Raw genomic sequence first — 25,860 nt, 5'->3', positions numbered from 1 at the left:
ATCGACTTCACTTTTCTCCACCGATAAATTGTGCCTGCTGTGATTGCCCCTTTCACCCAATATTACTCCAAAGAGCCCTTAGTCTGTTGAAAAAAATCAACAGATATCATCTAGAATTGAGTTTCAAGTTTAACAAAATGATGGAGATAAAATATTGACATAAACTGGAGTGGCTTGCCTTATTTATAGAATAGTATTTAAACAGGTGCACCTGCGTTTTATTTTTCATAAAATATAAAAAATCTAAATATCAAGTGAGCAAATTACATTATAAGATTGACATTATATTCCTCATTGATCCATCCATCTCGTCTCCACTCGTCTACGGGGACGATTTCAGGTTTTACCGGGCGAGGGAGTGATTCCAAAGAAAACCGGAGGCTTTTGGCGACTCCAGATCGCTCCACACTACGTTATGGACTCTCCAAAATAACGTCGCAGGAATTACGCGCGGCGTCTGCAGCTTTAAATCTGCCCCAACTTCACTCCAGCCACCATACCGGGGGATTTAGCAGCTACCTTACCGAGTCGTCTACTCACCGGGTAGGAAATTATTGGAGCGAGAGAGAAACAGAGAGAGAGAGAGAGAGAGAGAGAGAGAGAGAGAGAGAGAGGAAACAGACGCTGCCGGATTATTTGGGCAGAGCGGCTGCAGCCACGGTGGATGTTACACAGGCAGACGACGAACTGAGAGCTTGAATCTATTCAGACTGCGAGTTTTTCCAGCGACGGCGCCGGGCAGGATGCTGATATGGTGAGCGCGTCTCTCGTCATTTTCTGTCTATTTTTTGTTTTTTTGTTGACATGCTCGACAGAGCGATAACTTCTATGATAATGTATTCCCGTCATTCAGTGCAAAACGCGATACGCGTCTGCCCTTATCCGATCAGATGTGTGTGTGTGTGTGTGTGTGTGTGTGTGTGTACACATGACTGACACCTAATATCTGCCTCATCTTTCCTCCCCAGCATGAGTTGTTTTATTGGTGTTTCAGGTGGTCGCCTTGCCTTTGAATTCGCACTCGTGGAAAATCACTGTGATATTTCTATAATATTTAGGACTTGGAGCGTGTCCTTGGCAGTCAATAGTGAGTTGATATTGATCTTAATTTAGCCTAATCAATGTTGTTTATTAGTATCTGCCATGCCGTCATGATGTTATTTGTATTGTCACACAACACTGATCTTCGTCTTTATTTCCCCTGGTGTAATGGCAATATCAATATACAGTAAATACAGCTTTTTTCTTGTATTGCATCCTTGTCAAATTGACTGTGAGGTTATTACAGTTCTCGCTACAGGGCGGCTCTTGAAATGATGTTTTTTTTTATGCTGATGAGAGATTAAGGAGGCTGTAAACCGATTGGTTTTCACTGGGTTTGGTGCTCCCCCCTCAAAACATGCTCAGAGGTGTATTTTCTCACGACTAAACAGATGCCATTGGCACAGAGCAGACTGTGAATGGACATTTAAAGGTGTATGCAGACACAATGCAATATGATTTGTCAATGGCTGTCAGTCAGTTCAAGCTGTTTTGAGTGGGCTGTCTGTGAATTCATGCAAATCTGCATGAATACTTTAGACTCCAATGGGCCACAGTGGATTATATGGGTGGATTTCTGTCTGTGGGTTTCACTCTGTATCCAATCCATGTGGACACATTTGAGAGATGTTATTGGAAACATTTTTGATTGATGTCATGTCCAATTTATCAGTCTATATGATCTCCTTTCACCTGTGAGATGTAATGACTGAATACAGGTCATAACATTTATATTTCTCTTCATGTCATTGCATAACTTAATGACTGTAATGTGCTGTAATTTAATGAGTGAGTGCTGTGTGTGTGTGTGTGTGTGTGTGTGTGTGTGTGTGTGTGTGTGTGTGTGTGTGTGTGTTTTGGCAGTAGTCAGCAGTCTTGCTGAAGCACTGTCTATAGCAGCATTACAGACCTCACTAGCTTACAAATCAATCATGCATGTACTTTGACAGCAATTAGGTTTGAGTATGTGAGAGAGAGGCATATATAGAGGAAGGGAGTCAGAGGTACCTTCTAGTGTTCGCCTGATCTTCCATAACAGTTTATGCATACAGTTTCTCCGCTAAGTGCCTTTATCCATATGAAGTGTCAGCTATGCAAAGCCTGCACAATGGGAGCCATATACTGTATGTCATGTTTTGTCTCCAGAATCGAACATCTACACGATAGTAACGTAAATGACCAAATGATTGATCCATTGACATAATATTTAAATGTTATGGTGCTTTTTATTAATGTGTACATTTCAGAGATGCTGATGGTGAATTGTTTGTCTTCTAAAATACCAATGCATGATGTTTAGGAAATAAGTATTTAATATAAGTTTTTTTTATCACGAGAGCTTCTTCTGCTGCACTCTGTAGATGTGTTTGGGCACATCATGCAAGTGGACTACAACCTGTTTTACGACCATAGCCTGCTGCTCTCAGGTCAGAGGTGCCTTGTCACATGCCAGTCTGTGGATGAAAAAGTGCTTTTCCCCAACTGATGTGTGTGTGTGTGTGTGTGTGTGTGTGTGTGTGTGTGTGTGTGTGTGTGCATGCCACTGCAGCTGTTCATCCTCTCAGAAAGATTAAGTTTCACAAGATGTGATGGATGCCAGTGTCTGCAAAGCCAGCTGTGTGTGAGTGTGTGTGTTTCTTGACTACGTGTTTGTCAGCGCATTTCTGCATGTCTGTGTGCACAAATGCATAGCACTTTGCCTGCGCATGTACGCATATACGTCAGAAAATGTCCATGCCATTGCCCTGAAGGTTGGGTTAAGTTAGGAGAGGTGATGTTAAGGTCAGGGATGTTATGAGTTGGGTTGGTAATTATAGTGACTGCGCCTTTGGTTCCCACAGACCAGGCCAACGCAGTCTAAACCAGGAAGACATGAGCAGCACAACAGAGCCTGGGTCAACTATTCCCACCGCAAACAAAGAAGAAAACATTCTCTTGCTGTTTAAAAAGCCCTTTTTTTATTCTCATTGTCATACATTTGGCGTATTTCTTGTCATTCAAAGGAGTAAGAAACTAAGCATACATACATGTGTTTATCCACTGCAACAATTGCAATTTAAGGGCTACTTCTCAAGAATCAAACTGTATATGTAAAGGTTTTCAAAGAGTCTATTTTAAGACAGCCTTGTGGTGAAAACAGGCTGTAACAGTCAGTGGGCAGGCAGGAGGCTCCTGCTTCAGCTACAGTTAGCCAGCATCCAGCTGTGTTGCTGCTTGCAAAAGTGATAGGATGTGTAGCTAAGAGGAGTGGAGGAGGCACAGCGATGCTATTGATTTACCTAGCAGTCGGAGGGGACAGCTTCCAATCTATCTCGCCCCGTCCCTATCATCTGTTTGTCAGTTCACCCGTGCCTCAGCCTTCCTGTCTTTTTCTCTGTCTGACTTCTAGATTGCTCCCTGCTCTCACTTTCCCCATACCTCAACACCATCTGGGGTCGAATCAATTGTATGTATTTCTGTTTGATTTGTTTTTTCATGTTATATGCCTTATTATCACTTTTGTCTTTCTGTTGCGGCCTTTTTCTCATTTATCACTTACCTGTCTCTTGCTTTCTCTTTGTTTTCATTCATCCATCACACAAACACACCCACATACTGGCTGTGAATTGGTAATTAATAGCAAAATATGTCTTCACCTGTGGAGAGGAGCATATGGTAAGATATTAAAAATTTAACTTAAGACTTCCCTCACTTCATCTGTTCTCCACTCCGGCGGGTTGGTTCTCTCTGTTTGTCTCTTCTCCTGTAGCTCTCTTTCTCTCCGTCTTCCTCTCGCGCTGCCTCTCTATTTCTCACTACAAAACCGCTTCGTTGTTTCCTTTCTTTTTCTTTTCTTTTTTTATCAAAGTGTGTGTGTGTTTATCAATTGTAGTGGCTGTACATAGCAAGCAAACAATCTTTGTTCACAGGCATTTTTAGCTTACTATTCCATAACAGAGACATGACATCAGATTTTCATATTTATTACATGTGCTGTGTGTGTGTGTTTGTGTGTGTGTGTGTGTGTGTGTTGAGTTCTTCAGAGAAGAGGCATAAGATACTGTATGTGTAATGAGGAACAGACAAAAATAGAAGAGATTTAGAAAGTGAGAGATAAATAGAAAGAAAGAGAGACAATGAAAGAGACAGAGTTTGTGGTTTGGGCGATCCATTCACAACCCCCCTTATGTTCCAATCAGAGGGAGACACTTTGAAGGAGCCAGGCACAACCACAACAATTTCATTTTCCAACCCCACTTACACAAACTCTCACACACAGACAGACACATTTTGAGCCAAACGTGTTCAGCCTTCCACGGTCAAAGCTGAAGTGTTTCCCTCCTCTTCCCACTCACAGTCTATCTCACACTTAATGTCTTTTTTCCTCCTCTCCCTGTCCTCCTACTTCAATTAACGTCTTCTCCCTGTCTCTTTTCCTCGTCCTTCTCCCCTGTCTTCTATCCAAATGGCACGCATGATGGTTCAACATAGCAAAACTGGTGCCAGACCACAAAGCCTTATTTCCCCTCTGCAGTTCTTTCTCCTGCTCTTTCTCTCCTTCTATCTGTCCCTCCCCTCCTCGCCTCCTCACCCCTCCTTACTATACAGTTTAATCTGCAGCGGGGGCTTAGTGGCACGGCTGCAGGACTTCCACATCACTTCTTTCTCTCTGCCAGAGGATTTGCTGCTGTTTACAGCTGTTCTCTTATGGCCCTCTCTGTCCTAGGTCCTCTGGCCTCTCCATTCTCTAAAACTTTTTATTTGTTTGATAATTTATTCATTTGAATTTTTTTTTAGTTTTGGCTTTGCCCTCTCCTCACATATCATTTCTTATCTCCTCCTTTTCTCTATACAGTGGCGCCTGTGTGACATGTGTTTGCATTACATCTTATTATTCACTCCTTTAATCACTGTCCCATCGACACAGCCGCAAAACTCAGTGGACGTCTGTGAAATCGCTGTCATGGGTTGCTTTTTCCTACAGCAGGCAGATCCAAGGATAGGGCTCTTAGACTGTGTTTGCTCCAATTTTTTGAAGTGACATAATATTTTCTTTTTCATTTCAATCCATTCATCCAAATATTTGTTTTTGTTGTTCTTCTTTTTTGCTTTTATCAACATCTTTGGCGATAAGCGGTCACTGCTGTGGTATTTTCCCAGAGATTGCATGGGAGTCAAACATTATGGGCAGCTCTTTTTTTCTTAAAGAACTCTCTGTAGGTGGCACTCATCTTCTTCATTCAACTGTGGTAGCTATCACTGCTCATGCTAACTCTTCTAACTACTTTTGCTGCTCCAGGAATTTTTTTTCTTTTCTTGAAAAGCCACCCACCTCCAAGTGTTAAGAGCAATACATACAACAGCCTTTCAAGTGAACCCAGAGTCACTATTGTTTTATATCAATCAGCGATGGAGTAGTAAAACAGACATTTATATGAACATTTCACGGATTAATACATGAGGCTAAAGTGAGGAATTTTCCAGTCTAATCTATGAGTGGAGAATGTTTGCTCTGTATCCTCTGTGGGAGTCTTTACATCTGCTGTCCCTGCCATGGCAGAGCTTCAGTACTTGGCCAATGTCTCACAACCTCTTTATATCCAATGACATGGCCAAGCAGGAGCTGGGCCCTTCAAAATGGCTCCCACCACACATTAATTCTATTAGTCTCTCTTAGATCCTATTTTTTTTCCTGCCTTTCCAGGATTAGCCCTCACCACTGTTTGTCTGTAGATCTGTAATTAATGACTTTGATTGTCTTGTTTTGTTTGTTTTTTGCCAATTGAATCAGGATAAAACTGTTGAGCTTTCTCTTTCTCTTTTGTCCTTTCGTTCATCCTTCATCCTGTTGTTATTCGTTTTCCCTGTCCTTCTCTCTGGGGGGCTGAGAGTCCAACACAAGTCTCATTTCCTGTTGTTCGTGTTAAAGAATTATGTTTTTCCCAAAGGCACCTGGGATAAATGATGTGTGTGTGTGTGTGTGTGTGTGTGTGTGTGTGTGTGTGTGTGTGTGTGTGTGTGTGTGTGTGTGTGTGTGTGTGTGCGTCTGTGTGTGTGTGTGTGTGTGCGTGCGTGTGCGCGTGCGTGAGTGCGTGCGTGCGTGCGTGCGTGCGGTTTTTCACAGTCTTTACTGTAAGTCTTGATTGTTTGTGGACTTTCTGTGTGTTAACGATTACAATGAAGACTGACCTCCGATGAGGTTTAAAGGGTTTGCATGGATGTGAGTATCAGTGTGCCGTGTCGGCATGTGTGATCGCGTGTGCGTCTGTGTGTGACCATCCCTATTCGTGTACGTGTGCATTAGGATAGATAATCTCTTTACAAGCACCTAACATTTGAAATTACTAGACATGCTCTGTCCTCAGAAGACAGGATGCTACGGGCTTGAATGCAAATTTACAAACCTGACCTGAAATGTCCTGCTGTATCCGGTGGATTAAGTGTGTATGTTTTTCATTTATTTGACGATATATGAGAGTGCACACGTGTCAGCGTGTGTATGTGAAGAGCATATACAGTACTGTATATGTATGGATGTTCAGCATAGAGCAGGTCTCCACATGTTTATGTCTCTTGGAACATGTGTAGTCGTAAACCTTGTTCATCCATCCCTGTGGGGAAACTTGGTCGTAAATGTGATACTGTATGGTGTCACAGTTAGCGAATACAATAACAGGAACACTAATATCATAAGCCATGGCAGTGCATTACATACAAACATACCAACAGACAGTCTTTGCACAATTATACTGCACCCAGCCTTCACCCTGTAAACATGCACTATGAAATAATTTCCTTTCCTCTCTAATGTATCCCAAACCCCTTACTCTGCATTTCCCCAACTACTCCATTCCTGGACGGCCTTTAGACACAGGAAGTGCCTTAGCAGTTTTCTCAAAATTGCAATATTAAATTAGACCTGTCATTTAATACATTTAATACATCCCCTGGTGTAGAGATTGGCATCATTTTCCCTGTGCATCCTCTGTATCTCCCGGCCAAAGCAAAGAGACACCTAACCAACTGCCGGCCTCCCCCGTGCCTTTCATAAAAAGCTCCTGTAATAGGTTGATTGGCAATAACAAGGTTGTCTTCTAGAGTTACAGATGGGGCTCTGCTCCTGTCTCGGCTTGAACATCAATAAACTGTGGAGTATTTTTTAATAGAACCGCTTTTGTTTTTTACTTACCAATGTATGCAGCCTACAGCTTAACGCTGATGATTGGCTTTTCTGTGTCTGGAATTCATTAATGCAACATGAACAGATTCTATCTAGTAAGAGAAAAAAGAAAGTAAGAGAATAGCAAACAAAAACAATACATAAAGAAAGAAGAAAGAAGGAATTGTGCATGCCGAGATAAAAAAAAATTAATTTGGTTTTATGAAGACACAAAACAAATTCCTCTACATCAGCTCCAACTGTTTGTGTTGCTGTTCAAACCCCAAAACACAACGTTTAATTATTTTTTTATAACAGTCTTGCTTTTATGTGAGACATTTTAGGAGACACAGAGAGAGCTTATTGCTATATTATACATGTAAGCAGCTTCTGGTCATCAAAAATATTAATTATATAAATGTAATTGGCCCTCAGTTCTTCTAGCAGTGTGTGTGTTTTTTATGGTGTTTTTTATGAGCCACACAGTGATACATGAGTCAGGTTCAGAATTCAGTCACAGCACAGATTGATCCCCTTAATTCTGCACAGCTCCGTCACCTCTTGACCTGAAAACTGTCTGTGCTCCCCAGTGACGTGTGCATGTGCGTGAGGGTGGTTTTGTGTGTGTGCGTGTGTGTGTGTGTGTGTGAGAGAGTGTTTGTGTGTGTGAGAGCATGCATCGGTGTTGTCTCCCTTTTTTTTACAGAAAGACAAACATAATAGGCCATAACACATATATGTGTACAGAGTTAAAGGCACTAAAACACAGGATTATAACGTAATCTGACATTTCTTGGCTGATATGCTGATTCACCGATTAGAAACCAGTCTGTCATGCCAGCAGCTTGTGTGTGTGAGAAAGAGAGACATAATGACAGACAAAGTGTTTTGTGTGTGTGTGCAGGCAAGCTTACGTATGCCGCCTGCTAGACCACATGAAAGAGAACAATCATCCGAATGAGAATTGCAAAGCTATATCTTTTTGATTGGAATTCAACAAACCTCTGTATTGGCATTAACTCACACAGGCAACACACACACTCTATCACTCTCAGACACACACACACACACACACACACACACACACACACACACACACACACACAAAGTGAGGCAGTTTATGATGAAGCTTGCTTACCTTAAATGGAATGCCTAACTCATGCATGCAATCAACCACACAAGCAGCATACATTAAGCTTGCTCAACAGCACACGTACGTACGCACGCACACACGCACACACGCACACACACACACACACACACACACACACACACACACACACACACTGCAACACAGTAAATATTTTTCCTGTTGTGGCGTGTGTAAGCAGCCTAGCCGTGCCGCTCTCCTTGCAGACTATTTAGCTGCTTCTCTGCTGCGCTGGGTGGCAGCCAGTAAAATGGTGGCGCTTATTGTGGAAGGCTGCAGGCTGCCATTGATTTGGCCCAGCAGGTCTCTGAGGATACACACTGTTGCCCTGCAAGCTAGGCCTGGGGAAGGGGACTGTGTGTGTGTGTGTGTGTGTGTGTGTGTGTGTGCGCGCACACGCGTGCATGCATGCGTGTGCATGTGTGCGTGTTGTGCGTGTGTGTGTTTTCCAGATATAAAAAGAGAAGAGACTGTGAAGTGCATTTCCTGGTAAGTACAGTGGTGCAGTGTGTGAGAACAGCGTTCTCAGTGAAATGTTCGTCTATATATTCCAAACCGTTTAAACCCCTTTGGGAAAACTATAGGAAGGTCCACAGCAATCAATTAGCCGTAATGCTTTTGATGTGATTTGTTGTGTTTACCCAGAGAGAGAGCGAGAGAGAGAGAGAGGGTGCTCTTTTCTTGAATACTTCTCCATATTGCGCTGTCATCTCTCATCCTTTTTCCTCTTACTTTTTTCCCACACTTCGATTCCTCAGACAAGCTTTGAAAAATAAACAAAGGGAAGCTGGTTGGACTATAAATAATGCAGAGACACAGATTGGGGTCAAATGCTTTGGATTCCACAACACAACCTACTGAATGGGAGCTGAAGCACATACACATTCACTTTATACATTGTGTTCTTTTTTTCCCCCTATAAGCAATAATTATTTCCTAGTGAGCAGTCAGTGCGATAATTAACACTCATTACACACTGTCACTTATACAGCCAAGCATACACTGACTATCACACGTGCGCATTTTCTACTGTATATACATACTCAGGCTGTTTACTGACTTGATGTCACTCGATGACAAAGCGTGACAAACGATTCTGTTCAGAACACATTTTGGTCTCGTTGCGCCCCCCCCCTCCTCCACTCGTCCCTCTCCTTTCCACTCTCCTTTTCATAACTCCGACAAGGGCAACTCAGTCATCATCTCTATCCACAGCTCCTATCCATCAGCACACTGCCATAACCTGCCGCTGGTCTATGATAGATTACTTTTCATGTGCTGATGTATTGGCCTATCAGACTTTGAGGAAGTGACAGATTAGATCATTATGTCCTTTTATGATTATGACTCTTGTTTATATATATATATATATATATATATATATATATATATATATATATATATATTAGTATTATATATATATATATTAGTATTTATCCGAGGCAAATTTGTGTTGTGTTATATAAGAGGCATTTTTCATTGTTGTGTACTTCCAAGGAGGACGAAATGAAGGAAAGGAGATAAGTTTGGTCTTTATGAAGAGGGACTATGGAGAGAAGTGCACTGCACATAAAACCAAATTTCACTTAGAGAAAAGTCTTTGAAGTAGATATCTTTGTATGCTCTTACAATGTATGCTCTTTTTATGTCCAACTACTATCAGTAGATAAATTGGTATGTGTGGCTATTAAAAAGTGGATTTTCTTCACGTGCGCGAGTCAAACATTGGTGCAAAATGGTGAGTGAAGAGGGAAGCTCCGTCTCTTAGATTCGTAAGGACTGACACTGAAATCTGATATTAATCATTGATTTTATAAAGGGATACAAAAAAGTCTTTGATGAAAGTCCAGTACACAGTTACATCTACAGACAGCTGTGCCAATGTAATGCCACATCATCTACATTCGGCAAATTTCAGTGTCCACAGGAAAGATGAAAAAATACTCCAGACAACAAATTTGTCCCCAAAAATGAAAGCTACAATGTCATTGACTGTTCATTGGCTTAATAAAAAAAAATGTTTTTGTCATTTTGATTGATTGAACTCATTTGCTCATTTGGTGGGCATAGTTTATAACTATATTTGAGTATGAAAACATATTGATTCATAAAACCAAAATCAAAAGACTGCTTCAGAGTTGTAAGTGTGTGACCTCCTTCGCTCATTAGAATATGTGTGTGTTTTCCTTCAGTCCTTCATGGTTTGAGTGAACATCTTTTTTCGGTTGCCCATGACACACTACATTATATTTACCAACTTGAACAGAGCAATATTATTTAATGAACCTGTGGTTAAGCATAGTCACATGCGTTGTGACTGCATCCTGTGGAGATAATCTGATGTAATGGATGCAATAGACTTGCACTTAAGCTGAAATGCTGAATCATTCATTTATGCCATAAAGTCTATTAATCTCGTGCATGTAATAGATTACAGTGATATGATGGTCAGGCTTGTAAAAGGCTTCAAATTGTTTACATTGAAGTATATTTCAGTCAGCATTTTTTGTTGCTTTAGAAACAGTTCTGCAGAAATTTATATGTTGAGCCTATACAGTATGACCATAAGCTGCACATCAAACAGCTGACTCCCTGCCTTGAGGTACAGCATTCTAAAATATCTGGATACAGCTGCTGCATGTTATAAAGTGTTCTCCTCATCTCTAACCATGAAAAAAACAAGCACTGGCACTGAAATAGCGCCCAATTTCAGAGTATCATAGTATATCGTCAGATTCGGCACATTATTGGAGGCAACTTCAATACAGCCCATTATTCTTAAGCGAACCCTGAAATCAATTCCACAAGTGATGCACAGCTCAAGCAGTCAAAGCAATAAAGCTGTTGGCCTTCTGTGGTAATCGTTTATAATGTAGAGTATTTACAGTACACGTGCAGTGTTTTAGTGCTGGTCTCATTCAGCCTATAGGCTTTCTCCCTGACCCCTGACTCCTAAATCCCCTCCAATGGCACAGTGTCATGATCGATGACGTCATTAGGAGCCTCAGTGACATAAAAACGAGGACACGCAATGATAGACAGCGGCCTCTCCACATTCATCTTTCGTTCAGTCTGCCTTGTTCGTGTGTGTTTGTGAGTGTGTGTGTGTGTGTGTGTGTCTGTGTGTGTGTTTTGTCCATTTTTCAAACATGAAGCTGCCAAGGTACCATGCAACATTTATGTCAGTCTTCATCATCCTAGAAGTAGTGTTTCCTCTTAGGGCCAACTAAGAACATCGGTCTGCATCTTGGTGTGCACTGCATGTCACATATCAGAGTCTGTGTGTGTGTGTGTGTGTGTGTGTGTGTGTGTGTGTTTTTTGTGTGTGTGTGTGTGTGTGTGTGAGAGAGAGAGAGAGAAAGCTCCCCATGGCCACGGTACCCCCTCTCCTCCTCCTCCTCCTCCTCCTCCTCCTCCTCAGTATTCTCTCCATGGCCACGTCCCTTCTACTGTAAGACAAGCTCTGCATTGCTGTCGCTAGCTATTATAACGTATACAGCACCATACAGGGCTTCTCTCCTCTGAGGCCTACAGATCAAACACACAGAGGAAAACACATGCACATATGGTGCATACTGTATGCATGCACGGCATCACACATTATACACTGTTCTGCATCTCTGGTTCTTGCAAGTTCTCTTCGCCTCATCTTGCAATTATCTCATCAAGCACATTTACTCAAGTACTGTACTTAAGTACAATTTTAAGGTTCTTGTACTTGAGTACTGTATTTCTAGTTTATGTTACTTTATACTTCACTACATTCCAGAGGGAAAGGCGGTAAGTTGTACTCATTATTTGAAAGTTGTAGTTACTTTACATTACTACAGACTACAAAGCTGCATCCCAACTAGCTGCAAGTCCAACTAAAATTACATCTATTAAGCCAAAAAATTCAAATATAAAAAAAACACAGGACATATCATGGCAGATGACAAAAAGTGCAATTACATTTTTAATTGGATGCTGCTTACATCAGTAATAATAAAACAATGTCATTTAAAAGAGAATACATCAGTATAAACTAGTCTATTCCACAGACTTTTGATACTTTAAGTACATTTGATGATAAAAGAGCTAAAAACATTTTCAATGCAGGGATTTTACATGTAATGGAATAACTAATGTGGTATTTATTTTTGGGGGGATTTTCCACCTTTAATGGACAGAACAGCTAGGTGAGAAAGGGGAGAGAGAGAGGGGAAGACACGCAGGAAATCATCACAGGTCGGACTCGAACCCTGGACCCCTGCGTCGAGGCATAAACCTCTGTATATGTGTGCCTGCTCTACCAACTGAGCCAACCCGGTCACACTTTCTTCTTTTACTTAAAGGAGTAGTTTAATATTTTATTTCTGGCAGAGAGTTAGATGGGAAGACCATTAACAATCCCCTATCTGTCCATTCAATTTAAGGCTACAGCCAGCAGGTGATTAGCTTAGCTTAGCACAAAAACTAGAAACACAGAGAGACAGCTAGCCTGGCTCCGTCCACATGTAACAAAATCAGCCAAACAGCTCAAAAGCTCATTAATTCATAAATTGTGTTTCATTTGTTTAATCCGTACAAAAACTAAAGTGTTACAGGGTGTTAACAACTATTTCATGACTGAGAGCAGTTGCCAGGCAATCAGCGGAAACTGCTATCACTGCGCTTTTACACAGTTTTTTATAGGGATTAAACAAACAAGATATAATGTCTTAATTGGTGAGCTTTAGAAGTAGGTAGGCAGCTTTTGTTACTTGTGTATGGAGCGAGGCTAGCTGTATGTCCCAGTTTCCAGTCTTATTGCTAAGTTAAGACAACCGGCTGCTGCTGGCTGTGGCCTTATATTGAATGTGAGTGGTATCAATCTTTTCATCTACCTCTCCAACCAGAAAACAAATAAGAAAATGTCCTATTGCTTTATGTAAAGGCCACATGTACTTATTTTACCACTGCTCTCTCTCTCTCTCTAAGAAATATCCTTCTTTTCTATTTCACTTTCTCTGAATAGTCTCACAGCAAATTTGCAGTAACATACTACATCACTGATAGATCAACGCAGGACTCAAGTCATGTTTTTGAAGTCAATAAGCAATGAGATTCAAATCTGTTTAACGCTACAGTAGTCACTCATGGATTTCAAAATTAGCAACTCTGCTTTTATATAACTTGCTGAATCCAGATGCAGCTCTGATAGTGGCTACCAGAACCTTTTTAGTGGGCTGTTTGGGAAATCATGTCTGTCTCCATCTCTTACAACCCCCCCCCCCACACACACACACACACACACACACACACACACCCACACACTCACTGCAGGTCCAAACTTCCTTCCTCAATGACATCATCAGTTGGGTGGCCCAGCAAGCCTAGGAAGGGTGGAGGCACTGGCTCTGGTGCTCGAATGTCTGATTTGATTCACCCTGACAACCAAGGACCATTTGGTATACCTGTAACCACGGCAACTCCCATCACAACATTCAGGGTGGTTTGTCGATGGGGCCAGTCACGGCCGCTGTTCGTTGCATCCATTTTTAATGGCCAGTGTACTTAGTCGTTCTTCCTGGGCCTGTTTCCCTGCGGTCCCATCTCCAAGAAGGAGAGGCAGCCGCACTTGGTGAAAAGCCCCCATTACATATTTATTGTCCCCAGTCTTAATTACTCAGCAAGACGTGGATGTGGTTTTTGCGCTCTCTCTCTCTCTCTCTCTCTCTCTCTCTCTCTCTCTCTCTCCTGTCTCACTTTTTAACTTGGAGGGATGAGAACTCCTCTTTCTTTCTGTCTCTTTTATCTCCGTCTTCTCTCCAGTTGTCAGACCAGGGTGCGATTTGCCGGGGGGATCTGTGAGATTTCCCCCTTTCTGGTCTATATCCCTAGCCTGGGAAAACCCTGACGAATTTCTGGCAAATTTATCCCCGGTGGAGATAAAAAAGTTATCAATGCTACTTCACCAATAGACCATATTATCAGTAGAAGTATTTTAAACTAAGTAAAGCACCGTAAAGCGAACAGTTGTGCGATAGAACGATAAAATCCGAGCAGCAGTTGCTAGATGTGTTCAGTCGCAGAGCAGAGCTCCGTGACACTGGCTACAGCGGTCCGTCGTATCAGCGGCAGTTGCTAGATGTGTTTAGCCGCCAATAGATAACTGTGAGCCGGCTACAGGCACCGCCAGATGGCGGTCCTTTCAGGGGCCATGGTAGTTGAATTTTGCAGAGAAAAAGTGATCGTCATGCGGAGGCGACGACAGTTAAGTTTTGGCACCAAAACGACTAGTTAAGTTTAGGAAAAGGATCGTGGTTTGGATTAAAACACTCCCGAGGAACAAACACGTGTTTCCTGGGTTAAAGGTCTGGTTTTCATTTTGAAATTTCCATTGAATATTGAAGTTCATAAATACGTGTTTTGGCATGTCTGGCTGAGTGGCACTATCCATGGTATTGGAAGGGGGATATAATTCTTGCATGTTGTTTTGTTGTGCATGATCAAAATACATCCCCTCAATTTTTCACAAATCGCACCCTGTGTCAGACCTCTGTCCTTGTAAGCTATGCAACTTAATAATTAATGTAAAGTAACCACCAATGGAAAATATGAGTGTTTGGAAACACTGTAGCCTACTCTCAGCAGCATGTGGATATATGTGAACATTGCACAGTAAAAGTCAGAGAAATTTGTGACATCTCTGTGACTGTATGTGACAAAGTGTGTATCACAGCTCAAGGCTAATCATTTTGTGATCCTGGCATGTATACTTTTAGCATATCTTTGTATGCTGTAGACATCTAGTTAAGGAGAAACAAGCATTTAGCTGTACTTCTGAGCAGACTTCTTCCCTGCCTTAAATTGGCAGTAACATTCTATTTCAGGCACATGTTGTCTTTCTAATTATAATAGTTATGGTTGATTATAGAGTTGGCAAGGATTCTGCAGTGTGTTGCCATGCACTGCAAGAAACATCACAGTCATTCAAAAATCCATGTACAGCGTTCCTTGTCTTTGCATTTCCCTGCATTTTATTTTGAGTCATTCTCATGTACTCCCACTCCTCTGCTGGACAAAATCAATTTGAGGAAAAGGGTTGTGTAATCCCATCCTTTTCTCTCAGCCGTTGTGAACATGACATTGGAGAACATTGATCATGAAATTTATTTTTGGACTCAATTGTCCACTGCCTCCCCTTTGACCTTCAAGGTGGTGTTATTGTTATTCTTTATGGTTTAGTTGACTTGTCAAAGTCATTCTTTCTTTTGCAGATATCAATAGGTTTAAGTCTTACTTAAGGTTTTCTTTCCCTCAGCTTGAATCTGAGAAAGATGAAAAGGAGAGATGTGGGTGTCTTTAATTGTGTGGCATCTTATACAGTACATTCACACAGAGCTCTTCTTTATCTGGCATAAGTCAGCGGTCACTTTAGTGCTCATTGGAGAGGAACGTGTTTTTCTTTCACAATAGGAAGGCGATTTCTTGACTTGTGGTGCACCGTGGAATTCAATGAATGCATGAAGCAGGGTTCATGAACTGCTGCGTGGTTCCTACCCATTCTCCTCCTCCTCTGACAACAAAAAAAGGAGGTGCACTCAGTCATTGTGGGGCATTGAATGTGTGTTTGGCTGTTTATGTGAATGGGTGCATGCTTGCTTCTTGCTGAAGAGCTCAAGTAAATGCACTCTTAGCAGGGCCACAAGTGGAAGGTATAGAGGCTGCACTGCATATTCCACCCCGAAGAACCATCACCTATTTAACTCTCAGTCTATATGGTATAGTAATAGAAGAGGAAGTGGGAGATGGGTTATAACCGGAGCACTGTGTGGATAAAAGGTCCAGTAACTTATTGAAGTTGAGCCCGCTCCTGGTCTAGAGGAAATCCATATTTTATTTGACGTGAGAACTGCTCAAGGCCTGTAAATTATTACTGCTCTATTCCACCTGCTTGTGGAGGTCACCCAGCCTGTGTGTGTGTGTTTGTGTGTGTGTGTGTGTGTGTGTGTTTGTGTGTGTGTGTGTGTGTGTGTGTGTGTGTGTGTGTGTGTGTGTGTGTGTGTGTGCGCCTGACGTTTGTTTTCCAGCCTTGGTAGCCTACAGTAGTATGTGTAGCATGTTACGGGGCCACATCCATAGATCTATCCTTCTCTTCATCCATCCGTGTTCTAAAACACATTACAGAGATGACTGCCTCCAATGTGTCACTTTCCCCCCAGCACTAAAGGCTCTCTACTGTATGCCACTGGCAGCGTGTATCATGGCCACAATGAGAAATAAAAATACACACGCAAGCGTACGTGGACGACAATATCAGTCTAGTATGGAATAAGTATTTACAGTAGGTACAGTACATACGTGCACTTTTTTATGTACTGGTATTTTTAATTCAAATATTTCCATTTTATGAATTAGTAATTTACAGTCAGACTTGACATGCAAAGCATTAAATAAGCTCATAAATATGATGAATTTATACAGTAAGTTGCTGTTGATGCGCTTTTCAGTAAAACTTGACGTGAATTGTGTTTGAGCATTTTTTATTGTATTATTGCTACTTTGCTACTTAAAATAGATAACACTAGAGCTCAAGTTACAGTGACAGACAAAGAATCACTACACATTTCACCACATTACTTTACTTTCTCCTTCCTCTCTCACCCCCACTTTCTCACTGTACAATTCAGCTTCCACCTCCCTCTCTTAACCTTGCCCCTCAGCTGGTGCTCATATCTCATCTTCCTCTCACATCCTCCCTCCGTCCCTTCCTCTGCAGTCCTGCTGCTATCTTTACGATATCTCACTAATGCACCGCTCAATTAGCCTTCGATGAGGTTTTCCACTAAAGGCTGGGTAAATAGGTAATTACATGTTGTCATCCCCCCACCTCTTGCTAATCCACTCAACTTCACTCCGCTCCTCTCCGTCTACCTCTCTCTCTCCCACTATCTCTTGTTCTCTCAATATGGATGGCTGCCAGAGATGGTTCAATAGAGCCCCAGCGTGGGCCTGTTAGTCACAGCTGGCTTAACCCTTCGATTGGCCACATTCAGCACTTTGCTTAGTGCATAGTTTTCACTTTTCTTCAGGCATCACTTCAGCTCTGTTTTCTGGGACACTTTATCATCAGAATGGGAAAACTGGAACCACCCACTGGCTAAATGCTGATGAAATCCTGCTTGTTAATAGAGACAATAAACAGGTCCAGGTGTTTTTGAACACTTCAGCTGCTCTGTCAGAGAACATCAGACAGAGAGGTGAAAAGAATGGTGACCGGTGGAAAGTAGTAGTGGGAGGGATTTGTACTTATTGTGTAACTGATAATCAGAGAGCATAGACACCGCGGCTCTCTGCTCTGACGGCTATTGATGCGATCAAATTGCCTGCCTCAAGGCAACAGTCCATAAGCAGTCAGTGGAGCTGGCGGGATGGTGTTATGGTGCTTGTGTCTGCTGAGGCCAAGACAATGAACAGAGTATTTATCAGCTTTACAGCTGCTGAAATAAATTGATGCAAACGTGTTGTCTTTGGGTTGTCTGCTTCAACAATAACAATGTTTACTGTGATATATAAATGTCTATTGAACATCATTCATTGAGGCAGGCTCACAAATTCTTCCATTGTCAAGGTCTGGCCATTATTCAACAATGTCTTAACAATGTGGATTTTGATCATTCATGTGTTGGGACCAGGCCGCTTTAATGCGACTAGCTGCTGAAAAGGACATGGCTTCTTTTTGGGAGGACCAACTGAAAAGGTTTTATTCAAACATCAAGGAAATACAATCAAGAAAAAGAGAGTAATGTCTGCAAAGTGAACATTGAAATCAAAATGAATAATGGATTCTGGATGGAAATGGAGGCTGGACTCACAATCTAAAATGACTTGACCTTGGCTATGGTATACAGAATTTGTGGAATTTTGGATACAAGGGAATGTAATAACTCCCCAAAATAGGGTATTTTATTGACATTCCAGTTCCTTTTATATAAGAGAGTAACAGGATATAGGTGAGACCACAAGTACAAAAGAGAAATATGAGTTTGTTTGGGCCTTGGATGATAGGAAGAAAGTCAGTGAAATAGAAAGTGAGAGGAATTGGTTGGTGAAAAGAAAAAGAAGAAAATGAGGTCAGGCTGAAGGAAGGAATAAATGAAGGTGTAAGGGAGGGAGGAAGGACAGAGTGTTTTAGATACTAGAGGAAGTGATAAGTTGAATACAGACAGACAGCCTGAATCCTCATCTCAATCAATCACATTTTCCCTTCCTCTCGTCTCCATTTGTCTTATTGATTTCTTGTTTCTGCCAGTGTCCTGAAAGCCCGACTCAAATGACTACTCAGAGTTTTTGGGACTCCATCTCCCAGTGAAATCTACTCTTTGGTCATTTGTTTTCACAGCTATATAAGTGAAGTTAAGGGATCACTCTTATCCAACAAATGATGTATTAACCCCTACCCCTACGATGTCCTTTCATATAAACTCCATCTTTGCATGTATCCGTTTTTTTTCAGGGAAAGTAATGCTGTCCAAACTACAGGACATAGTGTGGCATTGATCTGAGTTATTTTAAGTATTTTAGGGCAAGTCATAAGTCCTTAGTTCAGCTTGAGTCAAAGTGTCTACAGCTAAAGTCTGCAGCTCTGATGAAGAGATACTGTATTGATCTGTTGATAATGTATATGATATTACATGTTTACACTCTGTTGATATATTACACACAGGCCTGAAATACACACACAAACATACATACATCAATGGAGAGATGTCAGAGTGAGGGGTCGGCCCATTAAGGGCACCCCGAGCAGTTGCCCAGGAGGTGAACTGGCATCTCTCCAGCTACCAGTCCACAGTCTTGAACTGGCGACCCTCCAGTTTCCAATCCAAGTCCCTACGGACTGAGCTACCGCTGGATACAATTAAAAGTAAGATTGAACAGACTGAACAGACAGGTTCACATGAACCGATATTCATATGAATCTGTAGAAAATACAGCTGATGTATGTGCCTCTCTACCCACACAATGCCAGCATCTGACTCACTTTAGTGAATATTAAAGAGATGGTTTGCTGGAGCTTTCTTTCTGTGCACAAACATACACACACACACACACACACACACACACTTAGAGTACAGTACCTACATACACTGGTTGCTCTTGGGTGCTAAAAGTAGGTGAGTCAACCTATACAGGCGCAATTAAAATCTCTGTCACAGCATGATGTCATCAGCAGCCATCCCTACAGACACTGACACTGAGTTGTGTGCCTTTAAAGATAAAGTTTCTCTTGAAAACATGCTGTGTGTGTATGTGTGTGTGTGTGTGTGTTTGTGTGTGTGTGTGTGTGTGTGTGTGTGTAAACATACAAACACTCTTTTTGTTTGTTGTGCTATGAGAGAGGCTGTTTTATTTTTCTGGCATTTTTCAAATCTTATGTCCATACTGCTTAGTACAGTATATATCTGCTGTGAGTGAGTGCAGATTATTCTGTGAGTAACACGGGGCATCTTCAACTTCTTTGGTTGCTCAAATAATCAAAGTTTTAGTCAAAACTGTCTAAATTGAGACAGAGAAAAGGCTGACATTAGAAGAATTTAAGAAACAAGTTGTTCATTTTTGTAAAACATTTTCAGGACTGTCTTATAAGACAGTTAGACAGCACTCCTGAAAATGGGACATGGTGGCTGGGGCAACTTCCAGCTCACATGGTAGAGTTTGGCCCCACGTAGGCTGAGTCCTTTGCAGCAGCCGGGGTTTTAATCTGACCTGCAGCCCTTTTCTACACGTCATCCCTCTCTCTCTCCCCCCCCCTTTCCTGTTTATCTATTGCTATCTAATACAGTTTTGAAAAAGCCCAAAAAAATAATCTTTAAAAATCCAAAACGAAAATGGGACATGGCAATACAGTTGTGGACCCAAGGGGTCTAAAATAAACAGGTCAGAGTCCAGATTGAGTGCTGTCAGTTAGATTGACAGCCACCACACCAGCTCAAACATTTTAAAATTTTTCTTATGGCATGAGCTTACCACAATCCTTAATGGTAAAGGAGGGGGACTCGACTTTGCTTTTTCCCCTCAGCTTATCTTGTTTGCCATGCAGCGCTATGATGCAACAAATACAAATTGTTTCTCCATTGACATTTATGTCAGTCTGCCACTGTTTCAACAGGGCAAATAGAATAAGTTAATTAGCATGTCTAATTGCATTTGGTGGCTCAGCTTTGGGAATATCAAATCAAATTAGGATACTCAGTGTTCTTGTTCCATGGCACAGTTTGCCTTAAGCTATGCTTTTTAGGATCTGTCTTTTGTCTTTGTCTCTATCTTTCTCAACGTCCCTTCCAGCTTTACTACGCCTTCACTTTGTAGTATACCCTACGCTTTCTCTCTCTCATCGTCCACCCACACTTTCTTTCTCTTTTCATTTCATTTTTGGATCGTATTCTCTCTTTTACTGCTGTTTCCCCATCTCACAACTTTTCAGCTCCATCTCGCAATAATTTTGTCTCTTAAGCTCTGTAGCAACTGATAATGTAATAACTTAATAAAAATTACCCTCTAAATGGACAAAAATAAATAAAAGCTGTTAATCCAATAAACAGCCAGTTAATGCAATAACAACTTTTGATTAATATTGCTTTTTTGTTATCTGTTAATGATGTAACCGGTGGTTTTAAGTATTATGGCTATATTTAAACCCATTTTGATTAAAGAATGCGTGTTATTACACTGTCTCAAACCAAAAAGCCAAATATTTGGGTAACCATTACATTGTCCGTTACAAAAATGTCTTTAAATCTTACATTCCAACTTTCCTGTCTCTCTAAAGTCCTCCTCTCTCTCTGTTCTCTCCTCCCTTTCCTCATGTTCTTCCCCCTCCTCATGCGTCCTACTGTCTGTCCTGTGAAAAAACATAAGCCGGTCTGTCACTCTTTGAGTCAGTCTTTGTTCTGTCAGAAGCTATCCCAGAGATAAGTGTGACTGATCACCGCAGGCCCTGCCAGACAGACGGTGTATTATTGAGTGATAGGGACTAATGTAAGTGAATGGCTTATAGCGGACTGTGATCCACAGCAGCAGCAGAGGCTCAAGCACCAAGGGAGGCTTCCCGTTAGGCCCTCGGTAATACTAGCAACAACAGCCACCCAAATTACAATCTGGTACCTGGCCGTGTGTGTGTGTGTGTGTGTGTGTGTGTGTGTGTGTGTGTGTGTGTGTCTTCAGATTATTTCCTTTTTGTCTTCTTTCCATCCCGCGTCTCTTTTCTTCTCTGTTTCGTAGCTCTGTTTACCACTCTACTTCATTCTCCCCCCTCCACACAACTTTTTCTCATCTCTCTCTCTTTTCATCTGCCTCTCGCTCCCCGTTATCTTAGCTCTTTAATTAACGTGACATGCTGTGAAGCGAGATACTAAATAATGCAGGCTTTTCCAGTGACATTGAATCAGCCAAAGTGATTAGTGGCTACACACACAGACACACACCCAAGACACATTCCCTTTTGTAACAGTGATCAGCGTCTTAATAAAAAAAAGCAAAAATGTGTGTGGCTTAAATAGACAAATATGCACATGACTGCTCTGTTGAGAACAGAGTCAATTGCCAATATGCTGATTACAGTAAAATATACAGTACAGTATTTAGAAGCTGTGGTAGTTGTAGATATTGTTTTCTAAAATGGAAATACATTGGTTAAAACACCAGTTAACAAAGAATAACTTGTGAAATGCCACTAAAGTAAGAGTAATACTCTCTGAACGTTAAATTAAAATTAATATATTAATAAAATATAAAATTGTAATTTCCCTGGGTTGTGAGTACAAGCACAAGGTACTTGAATAATATGCCTTTTCATATGGTATAGAGTTCCCATATCTACTGTAATATTGTACATTGTGATTTAGTGCAGAGGACTTCATTTGTGCAGTGAGAGATCTAGGTTATCTCAAAGCAATTGTTTCAGACCAAACCAAGTGGAAAATCCAGTGTGTGTTTAGTTATTTGCTGCTTTAGCTGCAAGGATGCCAAGAGCTCTGGGTTCCGCCATTCTTCTACCCCTGCCCCCGTTGTCTTTTTTTTAATCAGATGGCTTGTTCAGAAGTGAAGGGGATTAAGACTGCTGCTACTGCTGCTGATGACTCTGTCCAGTTTTGGAAATCCCACAAACACATGCACCAACAGGAACACACAGCTGCAAGCATGCACATACACACACAGACACACACTTATACTGTAAAAGCAATTCAGCACCGATGCATGCAATAAGCGGTAGTATACACATACATGCACATACAGAGGTATCAACATACAGTATCCTTGAGCTAGTCCTTAAGCACCTACAGTGCAAGCCCGCACATTCATTAATGCAAAAATGCATGCTATACAAAGGCATCGTCTGTCTCTGTTTTTAGCTGTTTTTATATTCTCTTTAACATACTGTATGTTTTGGTTTTTAATTGCCCTTTAATGTTTTATGTAAAGCACTTTGAATTGCCTTGTTGCTGAAATGTGCTATGCAAGTAAAGCTGCCTTGCCTATTTTGCTTCTGCTCACTTTCAGCGTCTCTTACTTAACACTGTCTGTTTCTGGATAGCAGCAGTGGTCTGCCGTGTCTTATTGTGCCATGTGATTTGAGTTGGGAAATTTCTTCTAATGCTAGACTCTCACACCAGGCGCTGCAGATGGCAGAGAGACAGACAGAGAGACAGACAGAGGGACAGACAGAGGGACAGAGAGGGAGTAAACATCTGATTGATGGGAAGGAGAAGGAAAAATGCTTGGGGGACAGTAATAGTAAATAGTAAAAGACAATATGAATAAGAAGGAAGGGACAGGGGAGTCAAGAAAGGACACTGCAAAACAGTGAAAGAAACCAGTGTGTGAAAGATGCTCGATGGTGTTTTAAGCCTCCAACGTCGCCTTCCAGGCAGTTAACCCTAACCTTAACCCTAAACGTAACCATTGCGGCGCTGCCTGGAAGGCGACGTTGGGGGCTTAAAACACCAAACACCGTGAAAGATAGAAAAAAGGAGACAGAGGGAGTCTAAGGAAAGGAGTGATGTAAGGATGAAAGGATAGAGACACTGAGCTGTACGTTGACCCAACACTGTGCAACGTAGCCAGTAGATCAGTCTCCTCCCACTTTAATCTCCCCATCAATCCCTCGCTCCATCTTTCCACCCCTTCATGTTAAAGCCATTCATTCATTTTCATCAATATGAAATCATGCAGATTTGACTTACATTGGAAGAAATCCGGTATTGAAGTCTGCTTTGTTATGCAATGGGTAAAAACCAGAGCAGAAAAAATGTGCTTACTTGGGAGATTTAAAAACAAAAAGAACTTTAGAAGCTGACTGATGTTTTAATGCTAAATGTTTGCTGTAAGTTGAAATTCATCAGCTACTTTGTGAACTCTCTCACATGCACACAAGCGCACACACACACACACCAACCAAAACACACCTCCGGCAATGAGTGGATGGTCCTAATGAAGCAAGAAGAGTAGAGGCAGCTGCATAACTGGAGCGTAAGGCCTAGAGCCAACTTACACACTTCAAGTCTGTGTGTGTGTGTGTGTGTGTGTGTGTGTGTGTGTGTGTGTGTGTGTGTGTGTGTGTGTGTGTGTGTGTGTGTGTGTGTGTGCGCAGACTATGTAATATCTGAAACTCTCTGAAAGTCGAATGCATTTCTTTTTACATCCATTCTTTCTCTCTCCAGGTTGTGAGGGCCTGTTTCTATCGTCCTGTCATACAGTGAGGCAGTGAGCTCACGGTGGATACAGCATGCATGTGTCGACATATCCCATGATGCACTCTGCCAGTCCAGGCCTGCTCCTCCTCAGCTTCCTTTTCCTCGCTGATGCCGACTGTGAGTCCTTTCACACTCAGACCCATATACTCTTATTCTTACACACACTTACTCACAGATATAGAGAGAAACAGTTAAAATTATATATGCACACCATATCTTTTGAATGCACGTACATGTACACAAACACATGCAGGGTTGGAATGGCCTTGATTTTCTCTTACAAACCACTGTATATATGTGTGTCTGTGTCTGTGTGTGTGTGTGTGTGTGTGTGTGTGTGTGTGTGTGTGTGTGTGTGTGTGTGTGTGTGTGTGTGTGTGTGTGTGTGTGTGTGAGTGTATGAATGTGTGCTGGGTAGGTTTGATATGAGGCCAGCTGTTTTCGTCCATCCCAGTATTACTTGGCATGGATAGTCAGACCACATATGGCAAATCAGATAATTTTTTCCACTGCTTGTGCAATTGTGTTCATACACTGTGTGTGTTTGTGTGTGTGTGTGTGTGTGTGTGTGTGCGCGTTTGTGTGTGCATGTGTGCGCGTGTGCTTGATTGTGGCTAGTCCAATGTATTTCTCAGGGACATGAACGTTAATATTCTTGTCATGAGTTGTATGCTGGTTTTAATTAAGGCCACAATTGATTATTTTTATTATTGATTAATCTGTCGATTATTTTCTCTATTATTTGTTGGGTCTATAAACTATCAGAAAAACATGAAACATGTCCATCACCATTTCCCAGAGTCTTTAAAAATATTAATAAATAACAAATCATTAATAGATTATCAAAATAGTTACATTATCTTTCAATTGATTAATCGATTAATTGTCTAAACCCCAGTTTTAATCATATTTGGAATATTACATGGAACTTATAAAGTCACCTGGTAATTCATCTCTCTGGGTATGAATTGAATTTAAAAATTACTTTATTACAGTACAGAAAAAATAAATAAATAAAATGTCTTTCCATTAAGCCAAAACCATTTAAAGCATGCAAATAATCACACATTCCATTTACCCTGGTAGAACCACCTCCTTTATATTTGACCGATATTCGGCCCAATATGTGATTCCAATATTATCACGTTTTCTGATCATCTGTGACTTCTTTCACTTCTTTCACGTCTTTGGCTTTTTCGAAACATCTTCTAGTGTACTTACTAGTGTGCATGTTAACATACTTAGTATGGGTTTCTAACTGTGTAAGAGAAAGTCTTGGCCAGGCATGACTTCTCTGCCAATTTGTCAGGTTTGCTAACCAGATAAAACATGCAGCAAACAGTCTTTTTTTTTGGAAAAAAACGCAGCGTAGCTCCAAGCTTGTGGTTGTACGATGCTGAACATATATCATCGCCACCAACACACAAGTAAAGGCTTGAGTCAGCCATCCCAGTCCTGCAATGTTTTGAAAGAACACGGTCACACAGAGCTCAGTAAAGCACACACATCCACAAACCACTCTTGTTTTCCTTTCAGCCTCCTGCCCTCTTGTCCCCTGTGTAAGTTCCAGGGTCGGCCAGTAAAGGCCCAGTCATCCATCAAAACGATGATGCTCCCAGACTTCCACTGTGGCAGTTAGGGGAGCAGCACAGACACACAGAGGGTGGAAAGGATACATTCTTTGTCTCCTCTGTCTATATTTTTCTTTTTCCTGTGCCCTCGTCTCATTCGCTGTGACTTTCTCTTATTGCTCTTATCCTGCTCGCTCCTTGCCTCTTCTCTTCACATCCATATAATCTGGGGAGAAAGGA

General features: G+C 41.5%; 1 protein-coding gene across 2 annotated transcripts in view; it reads left to right on the top strand.

The window, feature by feature from the left end:
• The first annotated feature begins 672 nt into the window (after nucleotides 1–672).
• The window catches only part of ptprdb (protein tyrosine phosphatase receptor type Db), a 103,914-nt gene continuing 78,726 nt past the window's right edge, over nucleotides 673–25,860 (top strand). For both annotated transcript variants that reach the window (XM_028592642.1, XM_028592634.1), the window contains exons 1-2: nucleotides 673–754; nucleotides 24,017–24,166. In XM_028592642.1, the coding sequence (XP_028448443.1) occupies nucleotides 24,082–24,166 (85 nt within the window). In that variant the 5' untranslated portion in view covers nucleotides 673–754; nucleotides 24,017–24,081. The remainder of the gene's footprint in view (nucleotides 755–24,016; nucleotides 24,167–25,860) is intronic.

Source organism: Perca flavescens, chromosome 2, assembly GCF_004354835.1.
Source record: "Perca flavescens isolate YP-PL-M2 chromosome 2, PFLA_1.0, whole genome shotgun sequence".
Lineage (NCBI taxonomy): Eukaryota > Metazoa > Chordata > Actinopteri > Perciformes > Percidae > Perca > Perca flavescens.
This window is presented reverse-complemented; position numbering and strand designations above follow the sequence as displayed.